At 42.1% G+C, this 22,112-nt stretch overlaps 2 protein-coding genes and 1 long non-coding RNA gene across 3 annotated transcripts; 2 read left to right on the top strand and 1 right to left on the bottom strand.

The window, feature by feature from the left end:
• Positions 1-7,768: 7,768 nt before the first annotated feature.
• Positions 7,769-9,561, top strand: LOC135099402 (uncharacterized). The gene is made up of 2 exons (XR_010267890.1): positions 7,769-8,348; positions 8,838-9,561. It is a non-coding gene; the product is annotated as an uncharacterized LOC135099402 (long non-coding RNA).
• A 4,119-nt stretch (positions 9,562-13,680) lies between these two features.
• LOC135099403 (uncharacterized) lies at positions 13,681-16,273 on the top strand. Its single transcript, XM_064001733.1, has 2 exons — positions 13,681-14,399; positions 15,357-16,273. The coding sequence occupies exons 1-2, from the start codon at positions 13,866-13,868 to the stop codon at positions 16,122-16,124; spliced, it is 1,302 nt and encodes a 433-aa protein (XP_063857803.1). The 5' UTR covers positions 13,681-13,865; the 3' UTR covers positions 16,125-16,273.
• Positions 14,683-17,033, bottom strand: LOC135099404 (uncharacterized). Its single transcript, XM_064001734.1, has 2 exons — positions 16,344-17,033; positions 14,683-15,150 (listed from the first exon to the last, which is right to left on the bottom strand). Exons 1-2 carry the CDS (start codon positions 16,947-16,949, stop codon positions 14,755-14,757), a joined length of 1,002 nt encoding a protein of 333 aa, XP_063857804.1. The 5' UTR covers positions 16,950-17,033; the 3' UTR covers positions 14,683-14,754.
• Between the last annotated feature and the right edge of the window lie 5,079 nt (positions 17,034-22,112).

Below are 22,112 nucleotides of genomic sequence, written 5' to 3'. Positions count from 1 at the left end.
TATGTGTGTTGAAGTGCCACGTGCCTGATCCACAACCAAAGTGTATTGTTGTAGTGTGTATGAAGCAAGGATGAGATTATACCTCATACAAAGAACATTCAACCGCATTGCAGGGTTAAGATTACACACTATTCAAAGGACATGATACATTATTGGACTACGGAAAGTAAATCTTACCAAACGGGATCCACCCTGACTCGAATCCCTAAGTTGAAGCGTCGCGTTGCCAGATTCACCAGTAGATATCAATTCAACGCAAATGGTGACCTCCCAACACTATAAAAGAGAACAGAGAATACATACTCTTATCTACTTCTAAGTCATCATGTATCACGAGTGTCCAAACAATGAATAGCGTACGAATTATTTGTTAGATGTTCATTTTCTTGAGGCAGCGGCGACTCGGCACATCTAATCATCCTACTGAAACACTTCTGCGCCGCACCACCTCCACCAATCAAAAGGCTCTACGTAGTTAAAGTTACACTCATTTTGAGGGTGTTTTTATGGTGCTTGTGACACACTAACAAGATTTCCACATTATTAACAAGAAAACTTTTGAGAGAGAGAGAGAGAGAGAGAGAGAGAGAGAGAGAGAGAGAGAGAGAGAGAGAGAGATTTAACTTATTACGCATAAAGGCGTCAGTCCTGACCATATGCAGGGAACAAGCACATAACAAGTGCATAATTGTTTGAAAGACGTATACAATATATAATTCAAAAGAAGTTACAAACACTAAAGCAAAGTAAAGGACTGGGAAACGGACGTCAGCATCCACCAAATTTAGAGAAGCGTGCGAGGATGTCGTCGAGGTTATCACCCATCAAGAGGTGGCGGCACACATCAGTGATTGGCACTCCATGGGGTAGCAGACTCTCCAGCTGAGGGCAGTGGAGAGAGTGGTGCTCCAAAGTGTTGTTATCAGGGGCACCTCAAAGGCGGCAGGAAGAGAAGTGCTGCACGTGTGGCAGTCCCGCAATCTCCCACACCGACCTGTTGGTTAGACGAAGCCTGGGTGACACCATATTCTGCCTCCTCACCAGAGAGAGAGAGAGAGAGAGAGAGAGAGAGAGAGAGAGAGGTTTACATAAAAGCGTAGCTGCATTCCTCGTGGTGACGCCTCCTCGCTCGCCCAGCATAAGATTTTTGTAAGCCACAGACAGCTTATGGTGAGACCTTTTCATGGTAATTTGGGTTGGTAGGGGGAGCGCGCGATGGGCAAAGGCGAGGGGCGTAGGGAGGGAGGCATCTTTGAGATAAATATAAAGAGATGACACTCAGCGGGAATACGGCTCCTCCGCGCCACCTCGCAACCTCGCCTCCCCTCGCCTCGGTTCGGGATAAAGATTTAACGCTAAACTTTCCCAGCACAATATAATGAGATGGAGAAATGAGCGCACACCAACCTGCCCGCCTGGCAGCCTGAGCCCGTGGTGTGTCTGTGTGTGTGTGTGTGCGTGTGCGTGTGAGAAAGAGAGAGAGAGACTGCGTTCACCACTCCCAAAAAGTATTCAGGCTAACAGCACTTGTCACCAAAGCTAGTAACACTCTCTCTCTCTCTCTCTCTCTCTCTCTCTCTCTCTCTCTCTCTCTCTCTCTCTCTCTCTCTCTCAACTATTATTAGAATCGTTAAGACAACCTTGAAAAAACCTAATATTGTTCACTGGGGCTAAGGCACTAAAACATTTCAGAGTGCGCTTCATTTTGCGAGGGTTCATGGAATATTTACAACCATTCTGTCTGCAGTCAATTTTAACGTAAGTATTTTCATTTTCTAGACATCCTTCCTTCAGGGCAATCACACACAGAGACAGAGAAACACGTCTCTCTCTCTCTCTCTCTCTCTCTCTCTCTCTCTCTCTCTCTCTCTCTCTCTCTCTCTCTCTCTCTCTCTCCCCTTGTCCATAGAGTAAGGGATTGGCATCATGCACGAGACTCCTCCAGTTGTTTCTCTCCCTTGCGTCTTCCTCTGTGACTCCCATCCTTTGCAGTTCTACCTATATTCCATCCCTTCATCTCACTCTGTCTCCCCCTCGTAGAAGAGATAGGAAGGAAAGCATGGAAAAAGTGGATAGGAAAAGGAAGACTAAGAAAATATGAGGCTAAAAGTTAGTAGATGAACTGCTTAAAGGCCTCCAATCTTTACCTGTGATCCTCCAGTCATGAAAGATACACAGTGCAATGTTTCAATAATTCCACGCCTTGGTCCGCCTCCTCGCAGCAGCAAAGGTCACAGCCAGTAGTTAAGGGACGTTGAACTCATCTAATGAAGACACATGGGGGGCGAGGCGACCATTTCACGAGGGCTAATGAACGGTGAGTCAATAGTAGTGATAGTAGTGATAGTAGTGGTGCACGCGAGGGTTGGAGAGAGAGAGAGAGAGAGAGAGAGAGAGAGAGAGAGAGAGAGAGAGAGAGAGAGAGAGAGAGAGAGAGAGAGAGACTATGTGAAGGCAAAAAATTATTGATGGGTATTCACTAATCCCGAAAATGGTGGTGGTGGTGGATAGGATGATAGAAGAGGAAGAAGAGGAGGAGGAGGAGGAGGCGCGGAGGAAAGGAAAAAGGAAGAGAAGGGCAAAAAAAAAAAGCTACAACAACAACAACAACAACAACAACAACAACAACGCTTAGAAAGAGAAGGTAATTATAATAATAGTAGTGGTGGCAGTGGCGGTCTTCATGGTGATGGTAGTGGTGATGGTGGCGGTTTCATTCTTTCCAACCACTGAGGTACAAGACAAAAAACAGAAAAAAAAAAAACTTCCTTCACCAGTGTAGTAAGATCTTTATCTCATCTTCCTCTCCTTCCATCTTCCCTGCACCAAAAAGTTAAATACCGTCTGAAACCACACACACACACATAAAAATAGCGCAAAGAATGTATGTAGTAAAAGCATTGAGTTACCAGCGAAATAAAAAAAAAGCAATACCTTTCCTCATCAGTTTACGTAGTAAGATCTTTAACTCACCTTCATCTTCCTCCTCCTTTCCTGCATCAAAAAATTAAACACGGTCTGAAATCACACACCGAAATAACGCAAAGAATGCACGTAATAAAAGCAGTGAGTTACGAACTTCCATCTCATACCTGCAGACCTCAAAAAAATCCTTAATTGCTCTCCTCGGCGAGAAGAGACAATCATTGAGTCAAAAGCTTGGCATCAGCATAAATCTACATGAAAAAGACAGCATTCTTTCCTCCTAATGTCACCGCCTCGCCCGCTGCTTAAAGGGATGCTCTTGTCCTGCACACACAGTGAAATCTCGTTGTGGGAACCAGGGACGCAGGGCCTTTCTTTGACCACGTTAAACCCTTTCACTTGGGTAGGTAACTATTCACAACACTAAAAGCAATGTATGGAGCCTTTACAAACATCTACAAGAAAGAAAAAAAAATATACAAAAAAGAGTAGATTTTGCTATTTCCAGCCAGCACAAAGTTTGCATGTGGCTGTAGAATAAGAAAAGTTGCATTTGGAGTGATAGTGATTAAAGAAAGATGTGCCAAATAGCAGGAAAATTATTAAGGCAAGGCTAGTTCAGGCTAAGATAGGTATGTCTTGATCCATTCAATAGCTATATCAAACTTATAAATAGGAATATGTAGGTGTATATAGGTAGGTATCTTTTTATACACCAACTGTCAGTCGTATGTCTGGGGGGGCTTCTTACAGTTTCCATTATTTTTCTGTATTTTTAAAGGTTCAACTTACTCGTGATTATTGAATAGGTTATATTAGGTTGGCTTAGGTTAATATACAATGCTAAATAAGGTGATGAAAGAGAGAGAGAGAGAGAGAGAGAGAGAGAGAGAGAGAGAGAGAGAGAGAGAGAGAGAGAGAGAGAGAGAGAGAGAGAGAGAGAGAGAGAGAGAATGATTATGAAAAAAATACAATTCTAATTTTTGTGTGTTACTTTGAAATATCACCAGCATTTCTCCAACTAACACATTTTTATTATTTGTAATTTAATTAATATTTTTTTTATTTCGTTATCCACACTTAATTAGCCTGGAGTTTATATTTAGCGGTAATTAATTATCAGTATTTTTGTTCATATATTTATTTATTTCATAGTATTTTTTGTGTTTGTATGTATGTGCGTGTGCATTTTTTACTTGGTACTCCATTCATTATTTGCATTTTTATTCATACAGTTGCATATATCATTGAATTTTGTTTCGCGCGCGCGCGCATGTGTGTCTGTGCGTGTGTGTGTGTGTGTGTGTGTGTGTGTGTGTGTGTGGTTTGTATGAAAAAATATGTGCTATACACTTTAATTATTGCCATCCTAACAGTGCCCCATCATTATTGTTTATAGATTAGGTAGAGAGTGTCCAGCAACTAACCACAAGATGTACACAGACAAACACAATCCATCTCGTGAACAAGGAACTGTTATGAAATCCACGAACACCTAATAACTCACTACATCATGTTAAACTATCAATAAAACTATAAACATCTATGAAGACCGTAGTTTCCTAAAGAGCTTGTTTAACTATTACTAAATTCATGCAAACATCCTTGAGAACTCCAATATTTTCACAAAACCCTACAAAACTATTACTAAAATCATGAAAACACCCTTGAAACCCCCAATAACTTCAGCTAGATCTTGTTAATGGTAAAGTTAATACGCTTACATCTTTAATCATTCAACATTATTACTAAAGATTTGGGATGCTGTGTCTGTCGTTTTTCATAAATAAAATCTTAACAAAGCGTCGGACAAGGATGCTATTTTGACAGTGGATGTTTGAGACCTTGACCTAATTGGCAAAAATATTCGTTGGTGTCATATGGAGATAATAAAGGCAATTATAAGAGTAAATTTAGGGTAAACTTAGCTAAAACTTACAGGCACTGGTAGCGAGACTAGTAAGTGTCGTCAAGATAGATGACCTCTTCACTGTGGACAGCGCAGTGAAGGGGATTTCTTAACACCAATAAAGTGAGTCATGTTCCCTTGTTTTGTATTGATAATGTTCTGACAAAGCTCATAGTCGCCATTATTGAAGATGGCCGGCCCTTCATGAAACACTACTGATATGCTGCAAGACTTAATAGCAATAGTGTAGGACAAGGACGACAGCCTTCCAGAGTGTTCCCCCCGCTTTACTTTCCATTACTACAGGAAGGAGGTGATTGCAACACAAGCACGACAGGAATGACAGCTTCATGCAATAAATTGTCAACATACTGGATACGCATTTTCATATATTCAGCTGCTTTACATATGTTATTGTGAAAATTATCTGGGGTTTTCTAATTAATATTTCTTTCACGTATTCCATTTTGAAAGTGTGTGTGTGTGTGTGTGTGTGTGTGTGTGTGTGTGTGTGAGTCTAGCACCGACACCAACTCAGTGCACCTAAACACACTGAGCTGTAATGTGCTGTGATTACTGGTGTTGGTGTCACATGCTGTAATATAATTAATATTAACAAGTACCTCGTGTCATAATGATGGCGCTAACAATACTAAATGAAACACTTCATTATTCATGTTGTTATTATTTCTTACCTATTTGCTTATTTATATTCGAAATAAGCTCACACCCAAAGTCAGTGATAACACACGTCATCTTCCCACATCTCAGTATATTTGGTAACTTGAAACACAACTTGATCATCGAATGTGAGGCAAAAAATACGATGTTTATTCCTCTCCCAGCAATGCCAGCAAAGTCTAATCCTCTCTTTTTCCTCTCTATTCCTTTCTCTCACACAATCCAGCACTGTCCTTCATTAAATTTTATTCCTGTCCTTCCATTTCTCCTGTCATGTTCAAATCATCTCATTCTCTTCTCGACCCTTTTCTCTCACATAATCCAACACTCTGTCCTTCATTTATTTCCGTCCCTGCATTCCCTCCTTGCGTGCTCCAATTATCTGATGCTCTTTTCTAGCATTCCCCTCCTACTCCAACACTCTACTCTTCTGTTTCACTATAGGTTTATTTGACATGTTTACTTTCTTCTTTAATTTTTGTTCTTCTGTGTCGTGTTTGTGAGGTATTTTGAAATGAGATGCCTTGTCAATTGTATGATGGCGTGAAAATTGGTGAGGTTTGCGGTGTGAGAGTTTGTAACAGCGGAAGTAATAGTGGTAGCAGTAATGTTGGTGTTGGTGGTGATGATGCAGGTGGGTGTACATCGTTGAAACTGCGTCTGTGTATAAAGGAACACGTCCCTACATGTCGCTCTTCACTGCTAAGGCAACAGGCTACACAAGACGAGGCTATCTCTCATCAGCCAACACGCCGCGATCTTGTCACGGCGGCGTCTTCTTGTACCATTGAATCATTACTGAATATCTGGGGCCGTGTCGAAGGAGATGTCTGATATAGTGGTGACGTCAGCAGCGTGTGACATCACCTGCTACACCGCCACCAATTGTCCATAGTCTACTACAGTCTCTCTCTCTCTCTCGTGATAGCCCTTTCCTGCCTCTCATTTTCTTTAATTTCCTCTTCCTTTTGAGTCCCTCTTGCACTCAACACACTTCCTTCAGTTCCTTTCTTTTTCTTTACTTCCTTCGGACCTACATAATCTCTCTCTCTCTCTCTCTCTCTCTCTCTCTCTCTTGAACTAATGGTTGCTGTGTGTTGTGTAATCGTCTTTACCGAAGCCAATTGATTCAGATATTACCAGTATAAGAGAGAGAGAGAGAGAGAGAGAGAGAGAGAGAGAAAGAGAGACTGCTTCACTCACTGATTCACTGACAAACAAGAGGACGAAGCTGCTTCGCTTATATTTACGAACCATATTTAAAGGTCAAAAATACACACTAGTCATCATCGTCAGCATTTCAGGAATCCCCCGCCAGAGTTAAATGCAGCTGCCAAATTAATTCGTTTCGTACAGGCGTAGTGTATAATTTAGTGTGCATAGTTTAGGCAGATACATAAGTAGTGTGGGTGACTACAATGGGCACGCATGAGGAAGCAAGTTTACATTGAAATAAATATGAATGCTGAGATTCTTCCTTCTTTCCTTCTCTTCGCTAAGTGTGTCCAGACATAAAGCTGCGAGTCTTGTACCAAAAGTTAGGACGCGGGGCAGAAGTTGCCTCGTTACGGGCTGCAGGACGCGGCGGGAAGAGGCGGCTGAGGTCCGACGCTGAACAAGTAAACAGCAGCATTACTCACCATTACGAATACTTACCGGAGGCTCTCTAATGTTCACTTAAGTCACACCAAATTGCGGTTTTCCGGTAATAAGGTCGACATGTATTAAGTGGAGAAAAAACAGACAAAACCGGAAACTGGTGCCACTGTGCGGGCATTAGTGCAATGACAGCTTCCCACGCGCCAGGTTCTCAGCGCCTGTCTGCTTGTACAAGACGGTTGGCTCCCGCTCACTTTCACTCGGTGCCAGCGGACAACTTACGACCATAACAAGAACGTAAGAATATAAAAGACGCTGCAAGAAGTCAACAGCGGCAGTTCGTGTATGTATATACAAACGTAGGTCCAAGTATATTTCTTGAAAAAAATCACTTCAGCTAGAGCCTCTTGAAAGTAGTGGTGGTGCGGCGCGGAAGTGATTCAGAATAGGCCTATGTTGCAGACATTTGCCGCAAGAAGCATTGGCACGGCACTGCACCTCCAGCTGCGCCAGATAATTCTGTCACCGTAATTAATTACTCTTCAGATAAGGATGTTCATGCTGACTTGTGTAAATGTGTTCCTCTGCTTTCCAGGATCCTAGAGAGAGAGAGAGAGAGAGAGAGAGAGAGAGAGAGAGAGAGAGAGAGAGAGAATAAATAAAAAGAGGAAGAGAATTACATACTGAAAACTTTGCTTTTATTATTGCTGCCACCACCATCGCTACTTTGGACGTGTGGAAAGTAAGGTGGAGGGGCAGAATACCAGAGTGGCAAGCATCTATTATTCCTACAGCATTATTAAATACTGATTGTGCGAACCTGCCCACCAATACACAGTTTTGCTATTACATATATACTGTTAACCTTACCTGCACTGGGGACAGACGGGAAATGAGAGAGTGTTCCTCGTGTTTGGTGATGAGGGACTAGACAGAGCAATGGTGTACTTGTAACACGTGGTGTTTGATGGTGGTCACTATACAAATTATTTCTGTATATTGCTCGTTTCATATTTGTTTGTTTCATAGTATTTGCTCGTTTCATATGATAACTACCTGGGAATAATGAGTGTTAATGAGTGTTTCATTCGTGTATGAATCCCTCGAGCGGTAAACCGAGGGAAGGTGGCTCAGGGAGGGAGGTCAAGCCGGTAGTCTGTCTGTGGTATAGCAGCCGCACACACCTTGTTGGATTGAAGCCTGTGGATTTATTCCCTGTGAGCGCCAGCGACTGGTGAGTGTTCCTCTATTACATTTGTGATAGGTTTAGGAATATATTAGGAATGTGTAGTAATTTGTTGCTTGTTATTCTCTCCTGTTGTATTTACTTTACCTTACACCTAGAACTGTTACATATATGTTGTGTTTTTGTGATATTTCAACGTAAATTGTCATAGTTAGGTAATCAAACATTCATGTGAGATTTGTGACCCAGAAGGGTCTTTACACCGTAAGGATAGTCACCATAGCTTGTTAGCTAGTAGTTTATTTATCTAGTAGTTTATTTATCATGTATTTGTTAAGGATAGTCACCATAGCTTGTTAGCTAGTAGTTTATTTATCATCTAGTAGTTTATTTATCATGTTTTTATTTTTTTCTTTTTTTGACACGTGTTCATAGTGATTTCATTAATGTGTTGCTCCAATGCCTTCATGTGGACTTTGTGATGTTACTTATGTTAATTTTGTATTGCATAGAGATTAATTAAGGGTCCTTTTCCAGTTGGACCGTTCACCCTCACGTTCACCCTCACGTTCACCCTGTCGTTCACCCTCACGTTCACCATATGGGACAAGTAAACACACACAAGAATGAACGAGTGTCAATAACGAGGCGTAATAATATACCAAGAAGAAATACCCTTGTGTGACGCCCCTGAGTGGGTGTTACAGTACTCATAACCTTACCTGCAGCTTAGACAGGTGGGAACAAAACCAAGTATTCCTATATTACATTGTTTTGTCATAAGCAACAAGACAGAACAGTGGCGGAGGGACAGTAAACTTGTATTCAGTTAAATGTGCAGTCATGGTGAATAGTTGAGTAACATACCGCTCCGTGCTTACTGTTTTTAGTGTTATTCATCTATCTTTAAGTCCTTTAATGTGCTGACTAATTAGGATAAAGAGACTCGTGAGGAGGGAAGTTGTTGTGTGAACAGGACGTAAATGCTGCGTTGTCTGTGATGTATAAAAATAAGAGTGGGAAGGGGAAGATTTTACTTACGTTTGTTTCGTTTTAGCATGAGCGGAAGGTTCCAGCCAGTGTCGTTAGTGCAATAAAAATTTTAACATAGGGAAAAGTGCTACAGAAGCTTAACGTAGAAATATTCTGACATCAAAGAAAAAAGTTGAACACAAAGATAATCTCTTTGTCTGAGCATGAGTGTTTGTAATCAGAATAAAAATGGTTCTGAAAAAAAAAATAAAAATGTATGTAAAATGTATCTGGATGAGTTTTGTGAGACCAAACTAAACAGCAAGGGAGAAGAAAATATTTGAGTCAGATGTGAAGAGTAAAATCAGTCTTGGCTGGAAAAGTTAAAGTGGGAAAGAATGTAGTTAGGTATTATTATAAACGATCCGCCGCTGGAAGGTTAAGAAGGTAAAGGAGGCGCATTATTTTAAGGATAAGAACAAAAACACACGAGGAGAGATAGATAAGCATTAGAGCTTATGAGCCTGCGAGTGGGAAGAAGTGGAGAGGGAGAGAGAAAATCCTTGGGGATTCCAGACATTTATTAGAAAAATTTAGCGAAATGAAGTGACTGCAATAAATCTTAACACGAGAGAAGAGAACAGTGGATAGATATGAAAGAAAAGAAATGGAGAAGGAGAGAAGGAGAGAAATTCTTTGCAGATTTCAGAGACTTAACAATATGTAGAATGTTTAAACGGTGAAGAGGGTGAACTGGGTAACTGATGCCGAAATAAGACACTATAAAGAATGAGAGAGTTGGATAAGTGAAAAGAAGTAAACGAGAAATACATTCTTAGAGGTTTCACATACTTATCAGATAATGTTAATGGAGTGAAGTGACTTGTCTAGGAATTTCAGGTGAAAAAATAACAAAAACACCCCTACTTTAATATAATAGGTTGCGGAGGCAGAAAAAAGAAAAGGCCAGTAACATCTTAACCTAAAAGAAGACAAGATGAAAGACGGACAGCCGGTATTTCAGCTAGATCAGATTGCATGAGCTTGGGTGTTCTGGGTCATTGCCCTCAATTACAGATATTCTCCTTCCTCCGCCGCCGCCTCCTACTCGCTGCTGCTCATGATGGAGTGTGCCTCTCCCGTGTGTGTGGGAGGCTTTCACACACACGGGATTACCAAATAGAGTCAGGTCAAAATTCATCTCATTGTCTCCTACTACCGCGTACGCTTAATTAATCACAAGACCAAGTGTTTTTACCCTTCCCACGAACAATACCAGCTTTATTTTGTACCTTTGCGCTCGCCCCGCCTCTCTCTCTCTCTCTCTCTCTCTCTCTCTCTCTCTCTCTCTCTCTCTCTCTCTCTCTTTCTGCAGAACACAGCAGCGAGTGATGTATTTTTAATTCGTATATATATTAAAATTCCAGAATATGATTAATATGTTGAGGAAAACATGGCCGAATTTTTTACATCCGCTCCGCGACTCCTCACACACACACACACACACACACACACACACACACACACACACACACACACACACACACACACACACACACACACACAGAGAGAGAGAGAGGGAGTTACTACTACTATTATTACTATTAGCGAAAATAATAACATTGTGCATAATATCATAGGGCTTAATTGCTTCTGTTTCCAAGGACACGCAACGCCCTTCCTGTGGATATTAATTTTGGCAGGCGGCAGCGAGGGAGTAGAGGGAAAAAAGGGAAAAAGAGGTAAAAAGTGATTTGTTTGAAGGTAACTTTATTTCCCATTTAAAATATTACAAGGGCAATTTCGGTTTTAAGGGAAGAAAATAAATGAAATGCAGAAATAAAAATAAAATAAGAGAATTAAAAGGAAGTCACTCAATCAACTATTCCATAAAAGACAAATTATCAAAAGAACAAAATAAAATAACACCAATAAGGTGAAAATAATATAAAAATATTGATTATTTCTACGTTCCTTCGTCGCTTTCGTCGCTTTCATATAACTCTAAAGGTAACTTTGGTCTCAAAAGAAATATGAAAAATTATAGATAAATATGAAATAGATGTGGCAAAAAAGTCCTTGTGCCGGTATTTAGACAAGTGAGACAAGCACCACTCTCTGCCTGCTTCTGTATTACCTCCTGCTTATCACCTGAACTGTTTCGAGAGGAAATGTTTCATGACACTAGTCCTCAAATTTTGGACAGCCCTCTTGACTGCACTTTTTGTGGACTAGAACCTTCAGTGGGCCTTTTTATTTATTTATTTTTCCTATACCCTCTTATCAATAAAAAGTAAATAAGAACATAAAAATACAATATGGAAAAACAAAATCTTAGAGAGGAACAAGGGAGGTGAAAAAGAGACCAAAGCAACATTATATATATATTTTATTGCAAAAAGCCTCAAAAGTGTGCCAGCGTTACAAATGAGGCGCTGCGGGCCAGAAGTGCGTAAGGTAAAATTTGGAGAAATCGAGTTATAGCTTGCTCGGTACAGAGGAAGGGTGTAAAAGTCGTGTGGTAAGGTCGGCCAAATCAATTTCGACCTTCCTACCCCTTATACGAAGGTTGGAAGTCGAGCGAAATTGTGCAGAAAAACATAGCGAGATACCACTGTTTCTGCGAGCCACAGGTCCGTAAGTAGCGCGGGCTGTCAGACGCGGCCGGCCCAATCAGCAGCGCGCTAGAGCGTGACGTCACACCCACGCCTCGCGGCAGCCAATCACAGCGCAGTTACCATGGCGACGCTCACAGCTGGGTAGGAGAGGACTAGTACTCACTCTGGACTTTTAACACTGCCACGCTCACACCTACGCAAGTTATTCCCGCACTTTTTGCCGTTTTGCAACGCTACGATGGCTTCTGCAAGCACCTCTACCACCAACCCTGTTGCTGATGTTCGTCCTGAAGCTGCAGGGGAGGAGGTGTCCCTGAAGAGGAAGAAGAACGAAGCTGAGTGGAAGAAGAATGTAGCGAAGGCGAGGAAGAACAGTGGCAAGGAATACATCAGTCGAAGCACCGGGAAAGTGATGGCTGCACGTCGTGTTCGTGACCCCTGTGGCTGTCCTAAGAGCTGCTTTGACAAGCTGGGAGAAGAAGCTGTACGTTCCATCTTCACCGAGTATTGGAACATCGGTGAATTCAACGCCCAGTCAGCCTACCTCCTGACAAGAGTGAAGTCAAAGGAGGTGAAGAAGCGACGTGTGGCGGCTGAGGGAAGCAGGAGGAGTGCGACACTGGAGTACACTGTGCACGTGGGAGAGAGGAATGTGGTCGTGTGCAAGAAGGCTTTCCTCAACATCCACGACATCGGTGACAGGAGGGTCCTCAACGTCCTGAAGAAGACTGGGGACACAGGTGTGGCCCCTGTTGATCGTCGTGGATCCCATGGGCACACCCACAACAAGCCTGCTGAGGACGTGAAGCAGCTGGGACACGACCACATCAAGTCCCTGCCTCTCTGCTCATCCCACTACTCCCGTGCCAAGTCACGTCACCGTCTCTACCTGCCTCCTGGCTACACCCAGCAGCACTGCTACTCCCTCTTCCAGCTTTGGTGTGAGGGGAAGGACGTGCCGGCGGACAAGGTGATGAACTTCGACGCCTACAGGAGGATGTTCACCACCTACAACATCGGTCAGAGCCCTCCCAAGGTCGACACGTGCAGCACGTGTGACAAGTTGGTGATCGAACTTGAGGCAGCGACGGAGGAGAAGGACGAGGCGAAGAAGAGGGACATCGTCACCAGGCAGGCACTACACCGCTAAATTCATTGCCAGGATGGAAAAGGCCTATCCTGATAATGAATTTAACTGTCTCAAGCCAGTATAAAGGATGAGAGACAACCCATAATGTTAAAACAAACAATAAAAATTTTCCCGACTTTTTCCTCCACTTTAAAATTTATTATTGTCTTACTATTGTATTAATACATACCATAATCATTAAACAAACAGACTTTTATCAATATTACACACCTTTGAACATACCAGGATGCCAAACTGAATGGTACGAGTATTAAAGTTCCGATCACGAGCAATTTTTTTTTTTCGCTAGGAAAATATTCATAAAAAATTTAGTTTTACAGCGATCCTCATGAAACTTTCATAGATTCCTTATTATAATAGGTACTCTTAATTTAAATACTTAGAACCACTGTTACAGAGAAAAAAAATTATGGTTCGGGGGTAGCGAAAATTTTTTTTTTCGTAATATTCCGAAAATTTTCACATTTTCCACCAAAACCTACACAACTAAATAGAACTTCTCAAGACCTTTCTATTGATGTATAATACAAACATATTTAGAATAATCTTAGGTGCATTATCAGTGTTAAACTTTGAGCGCGTTTATCTCGAAAGTTAATTTTTGCGCTTACGTACTTGTGGCCCGCAGCGCCTCAAATATGCTTAAGGTGCGTCCACACGATCGAACAATGCTCGACGGACAAAATCGTTACCATATCAGAGGAGAAGCAGGATGACGTCATAAGCGGTGAAACGATGGAAGTGGATCTGGCAACAATCAGTGGTACCAGATGAGGCTGTTTACCACTGTTTCAACTCTGCTCACAGGGCAAAGACCGGTGGACAATGTTCGAAGGTGATGTCCGTTGGCAACTCAGGCATTTAAGTCAGTGTGTGGCCTTGGACGAGTGGTGCAGTACATCACTACCATGGTCCACAAGAAAAAAAAGAAGGCTAAAAAAAATTGCACTATGCAGCATGATCATTGCTGTACTCTGTGAGGAGGAGGAGGAGATGACAAGAAGGGAATGGTGCAAGGACTGGTTGCACAAACGAAATGAAAGGGGAAGCCATGCAACCATTTTGCAAGAATTGAGAACTGGCTATGAATCGGACTTTACGAACTATATGCGGATGGACCCAAATACCTTCTACGATTTATTGGAAAAGTTAAAACCTTTTATAACAAAGCAGGACACCTGTATGAGGGAGAGCATTTCACCTGCAGCACGTCTGGAAGCAACGTTGAGGTACCTTTCCACCGGGTGCTCCTACAGTTCACTTCAATACAGCACAAGGATTTCAAAACAGAGTCTGTCTGCAATCATTCCTGATATGTGCCAAACCATCTATGATGTGCTTAAGGATCCATACTTAAAGGTAAGTAATGCTTGTTTGTGACGGTGCATATATTATGAATATGACTTGCGTAATGTGAAGAACATCTCTACAGTTAAGCATAGACGCGAGATTAATTACATACATTATATACATCTTGTTAGGTGTATGTAAAAAGACCCAAGTGCTTGGTGTTTGGCCACTCGTACATTACCCACGTTGAAGCGCAACCCGTCATATAAAAGTGCATCTCTACACATATGTCACATATGTAAAGTTGTTCATGAATATTGTTTCTAAACCAGGGACAAAGACATACTACCACTTAACTGTCACAGATTTATTGTTAACATATTAATGCCACTTCAATACAGACAATAATGGTCGTACTACATAATTAGCCAACAACCTTGGATGAAAAGGTGAGCTTCCCTAATTTCCCCAGATAAAGTACCTCAGAAATTAGTTTCTGTGCATGGATCCTATTTTCTACATTCATCTTTCGCAAATCATTGGTAACAACATCACCAAAAGCACTTTCTTCATCGCTATCCTTCTCCGATCGAGATAATTCTTTCAGTTGATGAAGCGCTTCTTCAAGCACCTCATGCCTCTCGTCAGTGAGTAAAGACCTTTTTCTCCCTCGGGTAGTTTGAGTCTGAATGCGTGAAGACTCAGGCGTTGCAGGTGGTACATTATCATGCGATGTACTTGGGACAGGTGTGACAGGCGTTGGTGTTGTATGGGTTACAGAACCATCTTCATTTTGTTGAAGTATAGGATCATTGAAAATCTGGAAATAGATACAAGCCATTAGTGTATGTCAACGTGTATTATCGTTTTAATTTCCTGTGAAAGAGAGAGAGAGAGAGAGAGAGAGAGAGAGAGAGAGAGAGAGAGAGAGAGAGAGAGAGAGAGAGAGAGAGAGAGGAGGATAATGTATTATATATATCGAGAACGCATACAAAAGACCTTTAATAACATTTTTCTCATTAACAGACACCCCAAACAGCGGAGGAGTGGAAGCGTGTAGCACAGGGATTTTCCAAGAAATGGAACTTTCCTAATTGCATCGGAGCAGTTGACGGGAAGCACATCCTGATAAGGCCACCACCTGATAGCGGCTCCTTCTACTACAACTACAAAGGAAGCCACAGCATAGTGTTAATGGCTGTCTCCAATGCAGACTCAAACTTCATATATGTTGACGTGGGCACTAATGGAAGAGTGTCGGATGGTGGAGTGTGGGGTAACTGTTCTCTCAACCAGCGTATTGAAGCAGGATCTGCCGGTATGCCAGATGATGAGGTACTCCCAAACAGCTCAAAAATATTACCATATGTGATCGTTGCTGATGATGCATTTCCTCTGAAGCGTCATATCATGAAGCCTTTCTCTCATCAAAATCAAAACCTTGAGCAACGTGTGTTTTCCTACCGACTGTCAAGAGCTCGACGCACCGTAGAAAACGCATTCGGAATACTTGCTAAAAGATTTGAAGTGTTTCATAAAGCCATTAACCTTGAACCAAAAAAAGTAGAGAAAATAGTTCTTGCTTGCACTGCACTACATAATTACCTTCGCAAAGCACCTATCACCCCAACTTTGTGTTCTGATGCAAATATAGAAAACGCTGATGAAATCCTTGGCATGCTACCGCTCGAGTATGAAGAACACACCACCATCAACGGCACAATTGTACGCAATCTGTATATGAAATATTTCAATGAGGAAGGTACTGTGATCTGGCAAAACAGACATACATGAGGCTAAGTTACAATAACTCGGGAGTAAAATTATAATAGTAATGTATCATAAAAATCACCAATGTTGCATATTGAACATATTTTACATTGCTTTGTTGACAAAATGTATTATAAAGGTAGATTGTGGCAATAAAGAATGTATGGCCATTGTTTGGTTTTTCATTTTTTTTTTCATTCAAAGACAGGTAAACAGACAGATATACGACAATTACGTACTCACCTCATGATCAGACACTTCTTCAGGCACAAGAGACACTTGGCTATCCATACTTGACACGGATTCTCTCTTGCTGTCGCCATCGTTGAGGAAGCAGAGGTCATCAAAACACCATAATATGGGGGTGTAAATGTCGTCAGCACCAGCCCCCGACTTCTTTGATTTCTCCTGTTTTCGTAGTTCTCTCCTATATTGACTACGGATGGATTCTATTTTTTTCTTCACTTCAGAAGCAGTAACAGATAATCCATTTCTATTCAGTCCTGCCGTTATTTCATTAATGGCCGCGACACGTTTGTTCCTATCCTTGTACACAGTAGACTTTACATTCCATAGGCATGGATTCTGCCGGTATAGTTCTATTAGTAGCAGGGTCTCTTTTCTGTCCCAGTGGCAACTCTTCTCATTGACTGAGGTACTGCTGGCCATGGTCACAGGACGATGAGAACTAATGAACTGACGGACTTTGAAAATCCTGTAACCAAGTGACTTTGCTCGTCGAGTGTCTGGCAGTATCGTATAATTCCACACCAGACAGTGTCTGACGTTTCGATGCTGCGAACACGGACAATGTCCGGTACACCACTTGGTGCTCGCTTCTGACGTCATCAACGAGCCTTTCCGCTTTCCACTGGTAGTTGGTAACAATTTTGTCCGTCGAGCATTGTTCGATCGTGTGGACGCACCTTTAGTAGTACTCGTATATCTGTAAGCCTACCAGTACTTATAATTTCACTTTCATATCACAACCCATGGATAGTAAGAGGCCTTTTTGTCCCTTGGTGGAGAGCAGAGAACGAGGATGTGAGTACCTGGCTAGCCTTTCACCTCGTGTATTCGAGAAGGATGAGGAGCGAAGCAAAGGCGCAGAGAGTCAGCGAGCCAGCGAGTCAGCAGTGGACGTGAGTGACGCTCGAGCGACTGAATCTGGTTGAGGGTGGCCGTGGTTAGTTACTGAACATGTGTGTGTATGGCTCAGCGGTGTCTTTTGTGGTAAGAGGAGGAGGTGGAGTATAGTGATTCTTGTTCGTTATCGTTGTCATGTTGTTCATCTTCTGTTTTTACTTATATTTTTTTTGTTATCGTCTTTGTCATTTTATTATGCATTTGCTTCTATTTCTTGTTTCTTTTTACCGTTTCTCTCTCTCTCTCTCTCTCTCTCTCTCTCTCTCTCTCTCTCTCTCTCTCTCTCTCTCTCTCTCTCTCTGAAATAATAATAAAAAAGAAAGCTAAAAACAAGGACAGGCCAAACTGATTTATTGTTTATGTATTAAGTCCATTTTCACCTTCTGAATTATTGTCTCCAAGTGTCAATTACTAAGACTCTTCTTCCTCCTCCTGCTGCTGCTGCTATTATTGTTGCCGTTCTTGCACACCGGTACACACGCGCCAGTCTTTATGTAAGAACTCGTCCTTCCCTTCAGTTACCTTCCCTTCAGCAGATAGAATCCTTCTCTTTAAGACGGCCCCGGGCAGACAGCTCGGTGGGCAGCTTTCATGGTCCTCGGAGGGGCGGGAGTGGATACTTTTCTTAGGGCGAGACGACTGACAATCAATACCTGATGACGCTGATGACTGGTTTTGTGGGCGTTGTGAAGGCGAGGACGGGGCTGATGACTATCTGCTACTTGCTGCCGTGCGTCTTGCCACACTGACTTTGGTGAGCTGATGAGGCTGTTCTCTGGCTTACGTGCGCTCAACTTGACCGCCTTCCTTGCTTCCAGGGCTTTGCTTTTTAAGTCAGCTTTGGGAAGTGTCCCCGCCGGTAGGGTAGTGACGCAGAGCTACTCCTCGTTGGGCAGCGCGGCAAAGCGGCCACTTTTTTGTGAATGTGTGGAGAAGAGTCAGGAGATGGTGATGCAGGCCCTTCGTTAAGCATCGTTAGCCATCGTTAGGCTTCTTTCCTTCACTTCTTGTAAGAGTGCAGCGAGTCACCGTCAGTGGCTGTGATGCAGGTGTCGTCCTCGGTGAAGAAAACGTTACATTGCAATTTCTTTCCTTTCTTTTTTCTTTCGTGACGTCAATGTAACGTTCAACTATAACCTAAGAGTAATCAACCATCAAACCAATACTTCCGTTTTTTTGCCACACACACACACACACACACACACACACACACACACACACACAGAGAGAGAGAGAGAGAGCAGCTATCCAGTTAAACGCGCGCATACACACACACACACACATACACAGAGGGCAGACACATAAACACCACAGTATCCTTGGGGCCCAACCTGCCGAGCCCCGCCGAGCCCAGCCCAGCCCCGCCCTGTCTCTGCCACGGTAACAGTTTCTCCCCGTCAATATTTAGCGTAAATTTCAGGATTTCTAGCTGTTTCTAGACTCGTGTTATATAGCAGTAGAAGGAAGAAAGGTGAAGGGTAGAGAAAAAGTATGAAGGGGAGGAAAAGTGACTAGGTACCGAGGAAAGGAGGGGGAAAAAAAAACATTTCGGCTCAATATCATTATTCTTTCTTTTCTATTAATGGAGTTGGCATTGTTTTGATATTTGATTTATTATTAGAAGACTATAAGTAATGATTCATAAAAAAATCTAGTCTAGCTGTGATTTTATTTTTCGAAAAATGAGTACATTTTACTTATTTTTATTTATCTATTTTCGTATCCAAACGACAGGCTCTTGATATACAGCAGAAGAAACAAGCCTGGGAGGAAATATGCTGAAATGGAGAGTTGAGGAGGTGGGCCAGACATCAGCTCACGACATTGTTGGAACACGCGGTGTTGCCGCTTCTTCCATGTGAAGAGCGTATGGCTTGAGATACCGGGTATTTTATTTCCGCTTGTAAATAAACAAAAAAGTACTTTTTATTCTATTAGCTAAACTAAGACAATAAATGTGAACAGTCAACAGCACAAGACTCGTATCCAGTTTGCGCGCGAACACGCGGTGTTGCCGCTTCTTCCATGTGAAGAGCGTATGGCTTGAGATACCGGATATTTAGCAGTTCTTTTACTTCCACTTGTAAATAAATAAAATGTACTTATTATTCTATTAGCTAAACTAAGACAACAAATGTGAACAGTCAACAGCACAAAACTCCTCTCCAGTTTGCGCGCGCATTTCTCTGCTGTGGCGTGTTTTGTGGCTCCCCGCTGAACACTTCTATCTCTTGACGCTGTGAGTTAGGCTACTTTGACGGTGACTTGAACACTACCACACTGGGCTGCTGTGTGTGTGAGGAAGGTGTGGTGGAGCTGTGAAGTGTGGCCGAGGTGGTGGAGGGAAGCAAGCTGTGCGTTACCCTACAACCATCACCACCACCGCCGCCATGTCGTCTTCGTCTTCTTCCTTCTCTTTATTCTTTTCCTCCTTTCCCTCCACTGACGTGTGTGGTGTTCCTTGACCGCCGTCATGAGAAAGAGAATATGCAAGGTAGGTACAGCTCCTACTTGCGCAGGCTTTGACGTCAAAATTTAATGTAATCAGTGTGTGTGTGTGTGTGTGTGTGTGTGTGTGGAAGAAACGGGATCATAACCGAAAACCATATGCATATGCTATACTAATTTATTATGTAAGTTGAGTACTCCTCACACATACTCAACACACATCTTCAGTACGTACGTATGTATGTTCCTCTCATCATCATTGTGATGTACAGCTTACTGTATATTATGAGAAAGAATAAATGATTGACAGACTGACTGACTACTACTACTACTACCACTCTAATAGCATAGGAATAAAGTAAAACACTACTACTACTACCAGTCTAATAGCATAGGAATAAAGTAAAACACTACTACTACTACCAGTCTAATAGCATAGGAATAAAGTAAAACAGTGAATAAGTGTAAGAAAAGGAAAGTAATTTTTAAAATTGAATGGTGTTTAAGTGAATTGTTGATAAGCTTGATTAATAAGAAAGGAATACATGTGAAGTAAGAAACAATAAATTAAGTCATAATAAGAGAAAATAAAGAAACATTATGTAAAAAGAAGTGAATGAGTGTAAAAAGTGAAGTGAATGAGTAAAATGTATGTAAAAAAAAAGTCAAATCAAATAAAAAGCAAAAAAAGTTTGCAGCATCACACGGCGCTTCTCTTGCTAATCTGGAATGGCGAGGTGGGGATTTCTTGTAAGGGTCATGAGAGCTTCCCAAAGGCGAGGAACACGTGCTGGTGATCTCTTGGTAATGAGAGGCAGAGGGGGAGGTTGTAGAGGATAGGGTGACGGGGTACCATTGTTCTGGAGTCTTCCTGTGTTACCATTCGGAATACTTGGGAAAATTAAAGAAAAAAAAATACATGCCAGAGAGAGAGAGAGAGAGAGAGAGAAATTCATACATTTAGGAAACATTCTCTCTCTCTCTCTCTCTCTCTCTCTCTCTCTCTCTCTCTCTCTCTCACTCTCTCTCTCTCTCTCTCTCTCTCTCGTTTTTAGTCAAATATCTCCTCGTTTTTAGTCAAATATCTATCTCGTGTGTGTGTGTGTGTGTGTGTGTGTGTGTGTGTGTGTGTGTGTGTGTGTGGAAGGAATGGGGAGGCTCACCGGACAGCCCCGCCCATCTGTCTGTCTGTCTCTCTCTGTCTGTCTGTCCTGTCTGTCTGTATGTATGTGTGTCTGCCTCGTGATCTGCCGGTTCACGTGAATAAACGAGAAAACTTTTTTCATTAACATACCAACTCTAGTATGCGTAAGTTCATGCCACTGAGAGACAGACAGATAGACACACGAACAGACAGACAGACAAACGGGCGGACACGCGGCGACCCTGCCTGTCCTTCCCTGCTCAGATAAATGCAGAGAGGGATCGTGTATCTCTCACCATCAGCCTAGACACGTATTTTGCAACTTTTCTTTGCCATCATGACTGGTTTCAGAGGCCACACAGAGCAACAGTCGGGTTATCTTGAGTGTTTTATCCATCACTAATTTTGTTTTATGTAAGAGGGGCTCCAGCCTACGACCAACCACCAAAAAAAAAAGAAAGGAAAAAAGGCCAGATCTTGAAGGAAAGAGCCAAAGGGGATTATCCAGAATTTGAGAATAAATGTCTTGAGACCTCCCTTCTTGAGTTCCAGTCGTAGGAAGGAAGAAATACTATACGTAAGTAGGCAGGGAGTTACAGAGTTCATCAGTAAAAGGGATGAAGATTTGAGACTACTGGTTAACTCTTCACATTAGGGAGGTGGACGAGATAGGAGTGAGAGGAAGAAAGTCGTGTGCAGCGTGGCTACGGGAGGAGGGGAGGCATGCAGTTAGCAAGATCAGAGGAAGAGTTAGCGTGAAAATAGTGGTAGAAAATGGCAACTTCTTAAACTTTTTTTTTTTTTGATGTAGGAAGGGACACTGGCCAAGGGCAACAAAAAATCTAATAAAAAAAATGCCCACTGAAATGCCAGTCCCATAAAAGGGTCAAAGCAGTGGTCAAAAATTGGTGGATAAGTGTCTGGAAACCTCCCTCTACAAAATATAAGAGACAGTGACAGAGCAGAGACTTTAGGTGTGATTTTGTTCTGGGTGATTATTCCTTGAACACGCACACACACACACACACACACACACACACACACACACACACACACACACACTATAGAGAAAGGACAATCATACGTGACAGGTATAGTGTAAAAATCAAGATAGTGTGTAATAAGGTCAGTGACCGTACGAATGTGCCAATAAAACAATATTTGTATTTGTTTATTTTTCTTTAATCTAATTTCTCTCTCTCTCTCTCTCTCTCTCTCTCTCTCTCTCTCTCTCTCTCTCTCTCTCTCCTCTCACTCTCTCTCTCTTTTTCTTT

The sequence above is a fragment of the Scylla paramamosain genome, unplaced genomic scaffold (genome assembly GCF_035594125.1).
Source record: "Scylla paramamosain isolate STU-SP2022 unplaced genomic scaffold, ASM3559412v1 Contig125, whole genome shotgun sequence".
In the NCBI taxonomy this organism is placed as follows: domain Eukaryota; kingdom Metazoa; phylum Arthropoda; class Malacostraca; order Decapoda; family Portunidae; genus Scylla; species Scylla paramamosain.
The sequence above is the reverse complement of the archived record's forward strand: the minus strand, read 5'-3'. Positions and strand labels throughout refer to the sequence as shown.